The 12,917-nt window shown below is 43.1% G+C and overlaps 1 protein-coding gene across 1 annotated transcript; it reads left to right on the top strand.

The window, feature by feature from the left end:
• Nucleotides 1-218: 218 nt before the first annotated feature.
• ENPP5 (ectonucleotide pyrophosphatase/phosphodiesterase family member 5) lies at nucleotides 219-12,326 on the top strand. The gene is made up of 4 exons (XM_045498446.1): nucleotides 219-404; nucleotides 3,240-4,103; nucleotides 5,822-5,998; nucleotides 10,393-12,326. The coding sequence occupies exons 2-4, from the start codon at nucleotides 3,275-3,277 to the stop codon at nucleotides 10,818-10,820; spliced, it is 1,434 nt and encodes a 477-aa protein (XP_045354402.1). The 5' UTR covers nucleotides 219-404; nucleotides 3,240-3,274; the 3' UTR covers nucleotides 10,821-12,326.
• Nucleotides 12,327-12,917: the final 591 nt, after the last annotated feature.

Genomic DNA, 12,917 nt, shown 5'->3' with positions numbered 1-12,917 from the left:
GACTTCAGCTGGAGCCCAGTGCGGGGTACATTCGCCCCGCCCCTGGGGCCTCCCCGTGACCCTCCGCTCCCGAGGACTGTGGCCCCTTCACCCTCCTAACGCAAGCAGCGCCCGCCCCCTGGTCCCGCTGATTGACAGGCTGCGCAGCGACTCCCAGGAGCCCGGCAGAGGGAACTGTCCTACCGCAGCCAATGGCAGCCAAGAGGCGGGACCTGCGGCCGGGAGGCGGTCCTGGTCAGGTGCTCTGCCCCGAGGCGGCTGCAGGTGAGCCGCTGCAAGTTCAAGGGGCGCCGTTCGCTTTCGCCACCTCCCAGCTCTCCGCACGGGTCTGCGGGAGGGAGGCCCCTCCAGACTCACCCTCCAGGTGTCCCAAGCCCATGCGGACCGTCCGGATCGCTGTGAGGGTAAGAGTCCAGGGGAGTGGGCGGCTTGCCTCCAGGGGACTCACACGGGTCCTGTGGTCCTCTCAGACCTCTCCCCCCACTTTCCACTGCACAAGCGCACAAGCCACGTGGGTCACCGGCAGGCTTCGGTCGGTAGAGGTCTACGAATTGGGAACGCACCGTACCCGCGACCCTTCCCAGTGACTAGGATGGAATCCCATGGGAGGAGATGGGGCGCTACTTCGTTCTCTCGACGTCTCTTCCCCGATACACACCGACTCCTTCTCCCCGTTTCTAGGCGCCCCTTTCCTCTATCTCTAAGGCTGTCTGTGGTGGAAGGATTGGAGGGGAGGAGGAACTGGACAGCAGCCCGGTGAAGTCCGGACCCAGAACGAGGGATTCCACTGCACCGTGCAGCATTTTGTGTATGGAAGAAACGAAATCTGAGATTTCTTTCATCCCCACCCCCACCTCTCTGTTTATTGCTTTATGTCGTCGATGTGATAATGTTGGTTCTTACCAAACATTCCTAAGCTGTAGGCAACACTTAGCCTTTGTTTATTTTCCTTTGTCCAGGAAAGGAGCTCTTTCCTGCTTACCACAGTTGCTAAATTAATTTACTTAGAGGAAAAATCAGGTGTCTCATGTAGCTGATTGTTTTATTAGCCTTAAATTATATTTGTTTCATAACAGACTTCCTTGTGTTTGGAAGGTGAAGGAGAACAGAAGAGGGGAGAGGAAACAGCATCCTCAGCCAGATGGTAGTCAATATATTTGCAGTTCCTTATTGGAACTGATTTGTAACGTTCCTTCCAGAACTGGAAACATTATGGTCATTTGAGAAAAGAGTTTTTTAAATTTAATTTTTGAACCATTGTATGGAGACCAGTACCTAAAGCAGTTTCGGTTTAGGTAATGTTCTAGGTGTGGTGAAATCATAGTTAAAATTTACTGCATCTGAAAGCAAAGTGAGCATGCTGAGCTGTTTTTATTTACCTTTACCTGTAATATAGCAAGAAGGCAAGACAGGATCTGTTTTTGAGGTTTAAAAATATCTTCAGCATGTTCGGGTCGCCTGGGTGGCTCAGTTGAGCGTCTGACTTTGACTCAGGTCCTGAGCTCGCAGTTTGTGAGTTCCAGCCCTGCATCGGGCTCTGTGCTGACAGCTCGAATCCTGGAGAATCCTGGAGCATGCTTCAGATTCCATGTCTCCCTGGCTCTCAGCCCCTCCCCCACTAGAAGTCTGTCTCTTTTTCTTTCCAAAAATAAATAAACATTAAAAAAAGTATCTTCAGGGGCGCCTGGGTGGCGCAGTCGGTTAAGCGTCCGACTTCAGCCAGGTCACGATCTCGCGGTCCGTGAGTTCGAGCCCCGCATCAGGCTCTGGGCTGATGGCTCAGAGCCTGGAGCCTGTTTCCGATTCTGTGTCTCCCTCTCTCTCTGCCCCTCCCCCGTTCATGCTCTGTCTCTCTCTGTCCCAAAAATAAATAAACGTTGAAAAAAAAAATTAAAAAAAAAAAAAGTATCTTCAGCATATTCAAATTAGGAAGGTGGCAAAAGCTGAATTCGGGAGACTTCTTGGCACAAAGTGTGCATGGATCCAAGTTTTGGTGGGCTTATAAATACCTTCATGCAAGAAGGGACAAGGAAAGGAGGGAACCAAAGATCCTGTTTGATGTGCAAGCCCATTGAGAGCTGACAGAATTTACATATGTCTTGCTTATCCATATTGTGTTTTCTTAGCTTTCTTGAATAGCATAACCACTTTTTAGAAGTCTATGCAGATTTTAAACAACCAGCCACTCAACAGCCTTGACCCAAGGAGAGCCTTTAATCCTGTCAAGTGCCTTTTTCTCACATATCCATAAGATTAAGTGTGGGTGAATTTTAGCATCAGGAGAGTCAACACCAAATTGCAGAATTATGTTTCTGTTTGTACTTAATTCAGAAACTAATTGTTTTAGTTTTTAAGAAGGCTATGGCTTTAATTATTAAATGAATGCAGATTACATTTCACAAGTATATTTGAGTGTCACAAATTTTATGTCACTTCAGAAAAACAAGTTCATCTATTTTCTCCTTTTTCCAGTAATATCCCTAACCATGATGAACCAAACATAAGGCCTTGGCTTTGAAAATAGAGGGGTGTGTGTGTGTGTGTGTGTGAGTGTGTGTGTGTTTAAAGCATTATTGTTGGATTTGCTAATGGTGCTTCCTTATTTCTAGGTTCCTGTAGTTGGTCTAACCATAATGATAAATATGTGTTCATAGGTATTTGACTATATAATTTTTTCTGTCCAGAAGTCAGAAGTCTGGGTCCCCTGCAAAAGTTTCTGAAAAGCTTTTGGTTTTCTTAAAAGTAAATGACATCAGGGGCACCTGGGTGGCTCAGTCCGTTGAGCTTCCAACTTTGGCTCAGGTCATGAACTCGAGAGTTCGAGCCCCGTCTCTAGCTCTCTGCTGTCAGCACAGAGCCCACTTCGGATCCTGTGTCTCCTCTCTGCCTCTACCCCACTCATGCTAGCTCTCTCAAAAATTAATAAACATTAAGAAAAAAGTAAATGATATCCTATTTTCAAATGATATTTGGGGAGTTTAGTTAAGTGATTACTTTGAGAAATGTTTTAAAATTCTTGGGAAGGAGAAGTTTCTAAAATGCAACTAAACTTAGTTTTATTACGCAGGTAGCCCCCAGTCTCTTGTTTGAAATGGTGCAACGTAATTCTTCCAGGCTGTGGTTTATGGTCTTACTGGGATTCCTAGGTACCGTCACTGACAGTTGTGGTTAAGGTATTAAGTATACCAAAAAAAAAAAAAAAAATTATTGCCATTAACTTCTATATGTTTTTTATACAGATTATCTTGCACTGAACTGATCACATACTTTGAAAATGACTGCAAAACTTCTCTGGGTATCCTTCATACTTGCTGCATTAATATTTTCAATTACATTTTCCCTCCAACCAGACCAGCAAAAGGTTCTCCTGGTTTCATTTGATGGATTCCGTTGGGATTACTTATATAGAGTTCCAACACCCCATTTTCATTATGTCATGAAATATGGTGTTCATGTGAAGCAAGTTACTAATATTTTTATCACAAAGACCTACCCTAACCATTATACTTTGGTAACTGGCCTCTTTGCAGAGAATCATGGGATTGTTGCTAATGACATGTTTGATCCTATTCTGAATAAATCTTTCTCCTTGGATAACATGACCATTTATGATTCTGAGTTTTGGGAGGAAGCAACGCCAATATGGATCACAAATCAGAAGGCAGGACATTCTAGTGGTGCAGCCATGTGGCCTGGAGCAGATGTAAAAATACATAATAGCTTTCCTACTCACTATATGCCTTATAATGAATCTGTCTCATTTGAAGATAGAGTTGCCAAAATTATTGAATGGTTTACATCAAAAGAGCCCATAAATCTCGGTCTTCTTTACTGGGAAGACCCCGATGATATGGGCCACCATTTGGGACCTGAGAGTCCGCTCATGGGGCCTGTCATTTCGGATATTGACAAGAAATTGGGATATCTCATACAAATGCTAAAGAAGGCAAAGTTGTGGAACATTCTGAACCTAATTATCACAAGCGATCACGGAATGACCCAGTGCTCTGAAGAAAGAGTAATAGAACTTGATCAGTATCTGGATAAAGACCACTATATTCTGATCGACCAATCTCCAGTAGCGGCCATCTTGCCAAAAGAAGGTAAGTCTGACCCGGTGGCCCTCTGGGGCTGGGGCTACTTGTGCCCAGTGCAGTGGAGAGGGGAATTTTTGTTTCTGTAATTTAAATATGCGTGCCTGTGCGTTGGTAATATTCTGAGATTTAACCCTTAGACTCCGAAAAGACAAAATCTCTTTTCTCGGCCTGTGGTTTTTCACTTTTTCCAAGAATATTGAAATTGATGTCCTCTATATACTTACGGCAGATGGATTTAACCATTTCGGAATCACTGAATATGATGAGAGCTACAGCCTCCTTTCTCAGAAAAATTGAGATGGAAAAACATAGAGTTTGCATGCAATTCCAGTGATTTTATGGAAGCTCTAAAGCTTTCTATGGATTCTTTTGCAGGACCTACTTAATAGGGAAGCAGTGCAGTATGGGAAGGAGAAAGCGTTGGCCAATCTGAAGATTTGTTTTTCCTGTCTATAAGTAGAGGAAGTAATAACAACACCCTGAACTTTTTACAAACCTTTCCTCAAAGCCTCATACCAACCTCGTCACCTAAGTGTTAGTTCGATTGTAAAGACGGGTGAACAAAGTCAGGTTTAACACCCCCAGTTCACAAAGGAAGTGCCGAGAAAAACTCGGACTTTTGCCTTCTGTTTTGTCACCATCTAGAGTTAACTTAGGTATCAAATGAGACCAGATTTTGAAAAACCAATGCCTCACAAATGAGCATTGTATTCCTTACAAGGGAATACGAAACGGTGAATGTTAAGATCTACGTAGGCACCTGTGCACAGACTTTTTAACAAATTCAGTATAAAATAGCAAGTTTTTTGGTTGAGAAAAGTCACATTAACTCTTCAGTTTTCCTTGTAAATTTGGGGTGTGTTCCCTGTTTGGATGGTGGGAGGCAGAGAGGAAGCCCCAACAAATCAGTGTAAAAACCAAAAGGATTAAAGCTCTGGTCCCAGATTCGCTGCTTGAAGCCACAGGGAGTACTTTGCCACACCTCCAGGGTTTTAAAGAACCTTTTCAGGGCACCTGGGTGGCTCAGTCGTTAAGTGTCCAACTCTTGGTTTCAGCTCGTGTCACGATTTCATGGTTCGTGAGTTTCGAGCCCTGCATCGGGCTCTGTGCTGACAGCGCGGAGCCGGCTTGGGATTCTCTCTCTGCCCGCCCCCCCCCCCCCCCCGTTCTGTCTGTCTTTCTGACAGAAATCAATACTTTTTTTTAAAAAACTGAAGAACTTTTCTATTTTATAAGCTGCTCTCCACCGCGAATCTGTCCTTTTCTCAATGGCTCTCTCACCTTCCAGTCAGCATATTTTTAGGTCTAGAGAGTCTCTGCACTCGTATCTCGCAGAACTTAGCTCTTTGTTTTTATTTGGGTATTTCAGTGCCCTAGACATTTGACTTAGTGCCACCATTTGGGGGGTGCGTGTGCGCACGTGCATGTGTGTGGTTAAGTCTTTAGAGGTTTCTAGTTCTATAGACTGTGCTCTCAATTCCGTAAAGTGAATTTACTTACAACAGAAGATGAATCATGTCTGTTTCCCCCTCAAGATTCTCTCTTCAAGGGGGTAGGAATTCTCAGGTATCTGGCTCTCTTTCTTTATGTTCTGCCTGCTGGCGTTTTACCTCAGTGGGGTTTCTGCAAGGAAGAAATGTTCCTTGACGCCTGTTGCCATGGTGGTTTCTTTGATTGTGACAGTGGCTTGTTCTGAGTGCCTCTCTGCATCCTTCCTCTTTTAGGTAAATTTGATGAAGTCTATGAAGCACTAGTTCACAGTCATCCTAATCTCACTGTCTACAAAAAAGAGGAGATTCCGGAGAGATGGCATTACAAATACAACAGCCGAATTCAACCGATCATAGCAGTGGCTGATGAAGGGTGGTATATCTTACAGAACAAGTCAGACAGCTTTCTGTGTGAGTATGTTATATTGTGTCTTCCCATTCTGCATTGTTATTTGCTAAAGTAGAGGCTATGGGTAATACAGCAGTTTATTTCCTGATCGAATAACTAGTTGGTGTCATACATTAATAGCAAATCAAAGATCCCTGGGGCTTTAAAAAGAGGTAATCTCGGGCGCCCGGGTAGCTCAGTTGGTTAAGTGTCCAACTGCGGCTCAGGTCATGATCTCAGGGTGTGAAGGTTCGAGCCCCACATCAGGCTCTGTGCTGATGGCTCAGAGCCTGGAGCCTGCTTCGGATCCTGTGTCTCCTTCTCTCTCTCTCTCTCTGCCCCTCCCCTGCTCATGCTCTGTCTCTGTCTCTCTCTCGAACATAAATTTTTAAAAAAGAGGTAATCTCCCAAATGTTTATTTTTCTTGAAGTCGTCAGACCAAAGATATACAGAGTGCCCTATACCTCTAATTATAACTGTCATGTTCCTGAGAAAAACATAACTGAAATGTATAAATTGGATTATTTTCTGCATCTGTTTTATGTTCTGATATCATAATAATTTAATCTCTTTCTGCATTCTAATTTAATTAGCTTTCTAGGTGTTTTTCTTTTTCTTTTCTTTTTTCTCTTTTTTTTTTTTTTTTTTTTTTTTTGCCCTTCTGTCTCTACCAAATATAGGCCAACTTTGTTTTGTACCTTGGAAACATTTCTAAAAAAAAGTGCATATGGCATGGATAATCATATATCAGGATATATTTTTCTAATACCTAGCAATATAATTTTGGAGAACAAATGTCAGATACAATGGCAATCCCATTCGAAATTCAAACATGCAAAATAATGTGCTTTCTGCCATCCTTAATGTATACTTTTTTTCTTATATAGCTTTTAACAAGTTAGTGAGATGGAAAAGCCATCCATAGGATTTCACTCTTCTTTATTGGGTCTGTCATTTGCATATTTGCTTTCAAACCGCCTGCCCTCTCCCCACTCTGCTTTGTATTGCCAGTGACTGACTTCTACAGACTAAATTTCACAGGCTCCTTTGCAAACTGGCTTCTGGTAAGTGTTGACCAGTTGGCCAATAGAAGACAGTCACAGGAGTTTGGGAGGCAGGAGTTTGGAAGAAGCCAGGATATTTGTCCCCCATGTTCTCTATCTTGGGCTGTGTCTCTAACAGTGACTTCATTTCCTCTGTTAGCTCCCTCTGGACAACTTTTCTGTCTACAGCCTGAGCTCCTACTGGGAAGCCCTGACTTTTGGGCTCTGGTTAACCCCACCTCTTCCCTTCTGTCTCTCCAGCCCTGTGAGGCCAAGGGGACATAGGAGATTCCTACTATTCCTAATCCTTGGGTAACCTTGCCATCGCTGTGTGCTTCTCCGCTCTTAACACTTTTGTAACTGGTCCCCATATGAAATTCCCCCTTTTGGGCTACCTTGAGTGGGTAGGTTCTGCTTTCCTGGTTGACGTGGATATTAACATGACTGCTGCCCAGTTCACTAGGAGTCGTTTCTCCTCTGTTACTTGGATGATGAAGGAAATTTTGACATAGTATATCAAAACCATATAGACATGTTTTTTTCAGCATTGGTCCTTGATATATCCAAGAGAGGTACAGAAATGTCCCTTTAGGTAGAATTGGGTTCCTATCATGTCTGTTGACGCAAAGAAAAGCGCTTGCCTGGCCATGGCATTTGTAGTACATATGGGAGTCATAGTGGCACATATATACAGGAACATGGTTTCTGGTTCCCGAAACAGGTGTTCCATACAGATAAGGATCTGAAGCCAATATTTAATCACACCAGGGGAGCTGTTTTAGGAAAGCCTTTAAAAAGCATTTCTTTTTTTCAAAAAAAAAAAAATTGAGGGGAGGGGCATGAGAATAACTGTTGCCTTTGTATGTTCAGATTTTCAGATTTTTATGTATGGTGCAGAGAGCTTTTATGTTAGAAGAGTTGCATTCAGAAGATGGGGTTGTTCCATCTCTGAGGGGATTTGTACTTTACAGTTAATGTAAATTTAAGGTGCTCTCTTGAAATTTTGGTTTGGTGCACTATAATTACACAATAGATTGGTCACACCTATTTTTGGTAGAAAACCTTAATAATGCTCCTATTTATGTTATATTATGTTCAACATAATTATTTTACTTATCTTGAGAGAGAGAGAGAGTCCCAAGCCGGTTCCATGCTGTCAGCGCAGAGCCTGATGTGGGGCTCAAACTCAGTAAGCGTGAGATCATGACCTGAGCCAAAATCAAGGGTTGGATGCTTCCCCAACTGAGCCACCCTGGTGCCCCCTCAATGTTATTATTTATTCAACGAATATATGAAATAATTATTTCTTCAACAAATAAGTACTGGCCTGTATGTTCCTTCTCATCCTGAGTTCCACAAGAGAACGAAATCCTACTGTCCAAAAGCAGTGGTTCGCAAATACGTTCCCTGGACCAGCAGTATCCAAATCACATGGGAACTCATTAGAAACGCAAATCTTGGGCCTAACCCAGCCCTACGGAACTAGGAAATGTGAGGGTAGAGCCCAACGATCTGTGTTACACGTGTCCCCCAGCCAAGAAGTCTCACACACAGAAGGAAGTTTGAGAACCACTGCCCTCAGGCGTCCATTATTAAATATCGTCTGTTGGATCAAGCAGATATGGTTGGGGCCACTACAAAATGCAGTCCCTACTCATGGGAAAGGGTTTAGAAGGCATGAGTTCACTTCAAATCTGATTTTCTAGGAAGAAGTGTGATATGAGAGAATTATCTTTGCTTCATGATTGAGAGCCTAGATCCCAACTTTTCATGGAAATGAGCACAGCTATCATCTAGCCCATTACAAATTACATAATGGCATATTTCCCAGGGTTACTATCAATTAATTAGCTAGAATAACATATAATACTAGTCAGATAATTAGTGATGTCATAAATCCAACATTATTTTGACTTGAATAAACTCAAAAAAGTGTCGTGGCATTCAGAATGACGTCTTCTGATGGACTGTGCCAGGCAGCTATGGAACTACTTTGAGGAGATGACTCGGGGTGAGTTCATGACTTTCAGAGGAGCTGTTTTAGGATTTTCTCTTTTGCAGTGTTGTGTTCCAATTGCCTATTTCCCTGTAGTGAATGTGGGATATGGAGACTGATTTGCTAATCATTCTCACCACCTTTAACATACATCCTGACGGGGGGGGGGGGGGGGGTGCCTGGGTGGTTCAGTCCATTAAGCATCTGACTCTTTATTTCAGCTCAGATCACGATCTCAGGGTCGGTTGTGGGATCGAGCCCTGCATCAGGCTCTGCGCTGAGTGTGGCACTGCTTGAGATTCTCTCTCTCTGCCCCCTGCCCCTCTCTCCAGCTCGTACTCTCTCTCTCAAATAAATAATAATAATAATAATTTAAAAAATAATAATACGATAAAATAAAGCCTGACAATTGTCTTAGGTTGCCACCTTTCCATCTGTGGCTGCTTCCCCTCACACCCTGATACACCAGACACACATGCCTTTAAATTACAGTTTTTATTATGCAGGAATTTTTGTCCATCAATTTTATATCTCTTTTTTTTTTTTTTTTTTTAATTTTTTTTTCAACGTTTATTTATTTTTGGGACAGAGAGAGACAGAGCATGAACGGGGGAGGGGCAGAGAGAGAGGGAGACACAGAATCGGAAACAGGCTCCAGGCTCTGAGCCATCAGCCCAGAGCCTGACGCGGGGCTCGAACTCACGGACCGCGAGATCGTGACCTGGCTGAAGTCGGACGCTTAACCGACTGCGCCACCCAGGCGCCCCAATTTTATATCTCTTGATAAATCCGAAGACTTGTAAAGTTTTTACGTGTGGCCACACAAGCACACAATGCTAAATTGTAGTTTGATCCGAACCACCAAATGTCACTAGTGGATTGTAGCTGTTGCTAGGGGTTTGATTTTTGTGGCATCTTTTGTTTTCTTAATTTACTGTGTTTCCCTTTTCATTGGTTAATTATAAATTGGTTGTCCTTATGACTAAGAACGCCTTTATCCCGTTATCTTGAGAACATAATTGGGATAAATATTTGCTGAATATTAGTTTACCTGCCACAAAACAACGACAACAACAACAACAAAAAAAAAACAATCACTCATTTTCCCCTGACTTGGCTCAGCTTTGCCCTTTACTCTTCCTCCTCTGCTGTTTCAGGTATTTTCAGCCTGCGTGAAAGATTTGTGATCATGTGACTTTTCATTTTCTAAAGTGAATGGTGATGTTTATGACAACAGAGATTGTTCATAAAAGATTATCTTCTTTTAAAAGACAGACTAGATACATGTTGCATTCAAGGTCAGACTTTGGTGATACCACTTACTTTCGTATCAATGCCATCTGGTTGGCTAACTTACCCATTCGTCTTATCTTTCCAGTAGGCAACCACGGTTACGATAACGCGTTAGCAGAAATGCGTCCGATATTTTTAGCCCACGGTCCTGCCTTCAGAAAGAATTTCACAAAAGAAGCCATGAACTCCACAGATCTGTACCCGCTACTCTGCCACCTGCTGAATATCACTGGCATGCCACACAACGGGTCGTTGAGGGGCGTCCAGGATCTGCTCCGTTCAACGACCCCAGGAGGGTTTCCTTACACGCAGAGGCCCACCCTCCTCCGTGGTAGGGTCAAGCCAAGGGAAGATGAGCACGAGGCGTCGTATGCGTATTTCCTGGGGGTCTCTCTTGGCAGCATTTTGGTTCTCGTATTTTTTGTAATTTTCATCAAACATTTAATTCGCAGTCAAATACCTGCCTCACCAGATATGCAGGCTGAAATAGCTCAACCATTACTACAAGCCTAATGCTACTTTCAAGTGGAGGTTGTGTAATGCTGTCCGTGTTTAAGGGTTTCAAATTCTAGGAAACCAGTTTCGGACATTCGCGCAGATCAGTAAACAGTTACATACATATACAGGCACAGCCCCCCCGCACACACACACACGCTCACACACACGCACGCATACACACATACATCAAACACACACATAGACCAAATGCCCATACCTATAAAGGATTAAAATGAGGAAGCATATTTCTGTGGCTTTCTGTGGCTTAGGGGTAGATAAAATCCTGCTTTATTTGGACTTGGCACATACAATGTATATATTTAGCAACTTTGCACTATCTAAAGTTCCTTATACATTGCACTTTAAATTACTCTCCTAAAGGGTACTTTTATGCGAAATGCACTTTATTGACAATTATGTCTTCTAGCTTGGTTGACAAAGACAATTTTTTCGGCCAACGTCGCAGAATACTTTTTATTTCTTGTTCAAGCTGAATGAAATTTCTAACAATTCCTGAATACTGTAGAAATCTATCCCCTTATACTGGGAATGCAAGAAGAAAGTCAAAACTGTTGCAAATTAAATGTGATGACATTGAAGTTTGGAAAGACACATTCCCAATAGCAGGACTCATCTGTGGGCATTTCTTCTCATACTTCTTTTTAAAAGACATGGGTTTTCATTTTATGCTTCTTAAAAAAAAAAAAAAAAAAAAAAGACTCAAGTGCTGACAAGTTTGTCCTAAACATACTGTTTCTGTCATGAAACTCATTGTTTCTGATGAGTCATTTTGCTCTGATTATATGATAATGAAGACACCATAAACACAGATAGATGTCCTTCCTACATAGTCCAGCACTGGCCTGTTCTGAACAGAAGAGATTGGGGACCACCTCAGCAATGTCTTCCCTTGTTCTGTAATTCTCTGCTCCTTCGAAAACCGAATCACTGCTAATCACATTAAAAATCAAAATAGATACAACGATGTTTCTTTTCTTTCTGGTAACGTGTAGGAAGAGAGTACGAGCATCTTTAAGATTTGAGCACTTTCAGATCCACAGGCGAGAGAGAGCTCAAGCTGTGTAGGCCACTCCGTTCTCAAAAAGGGCTGTGAGGAGCTAGGGAAGGAACATTAGGTGGGACTGTGCCGGAGATGTTCGCACTGTACCCAGAGCAGTGCTAAAGGACGCCTGATGGCAGAAATCGGCAAAATAGCCCCTAGAGGGGACAGGTATCGAAGCAAGGGGAGCTGAGATCATAGCCTTATTTTCATGAAATATCTGGATGCCCCCTCACCGCGTGCTCCGTGAGATCAAAGATGAAGCCAAGGTCACAGGCTTCGACCACCTGGGTAGTTTTATCATCTGCCTGGACACTCAGCTCTTCTCATCCCGACCACCAAAGCTGTGCTTTAGATCTCTGAAGTAGTCAGGCTGGGGAGACCTATGGTTTACCTGCAGTTTCTTAGAGGAAAGAGAAAACCCTGGAAAGAACAGCTTTCTTCGGAAAAAAAAAAAACAACCCAGCTTATAGACAGATGGCCCGCAGATAGTATTGTGATTCTGTGTATATTAATGTACCAGCTGGCTAATGAACAGGTAAAATGGTATATGTATTCCAGAAACAGAGGATAGAGCAGATGTAAGGAACAAGGAAATATTTTTCCCTTCAAAAGTATAGTTGTGAGGCACCTAGGTGGCTCAGTTGCTTAAGCATCCAACTTTGGCTCAGGTCATGATCTTGTGGTCCATGAGTTTGAGCCCCACATCAGGCTCTGTGCTGACAGCTTGGAGCCTGGAACCTGTTTCAGATTCTGTTTCCCTCTCTCTCTGCCCCTCCCCTGCGAATTCTCTCTCTCTGAAAAATAATAAACATTTGTTTTAAGTACAGTTGCATTGGGGCTGGGTGCCTGGATGGTTCAGTCAGTTAAGCATCCGACTCTTGATATTGGCTCAGGTCATGATCTCATGGTCGTGAGATCAAGCCCCACATGGGGCTCAGCATGGAGCCTGCTTAGTAGTCTCTCTCTCTCTCTTTCTCCCTCTTTCCCCCACTCGTGCACACACACACTCTCTCTCAAAATAAGTAAATAAATATATTTCTAAAAGTGAA

The sequence above is a fragment of the Leopardus geoffroyi genome, chromosome B2 (assembly GCF_018350155.1).
Source record: "Leopardus geoffroyi isolate Oge1 chromosome B2, O.geoffroyi_Oge1_pat1.0, whole genome shotgun sequence".
In the NCBI taxonomy this organism is placed as follows: Eukaryota; Metazoa; Chordata; class Mammalia; order Carnivora; family Felidae; genus Leopardus; species Leopardus geoffroyi.
The sequence above is the reverse complement of the archived record's forward strand: the minus strand, read 5'-3'. Positions and strand labels throughout refer to the sequence as shown.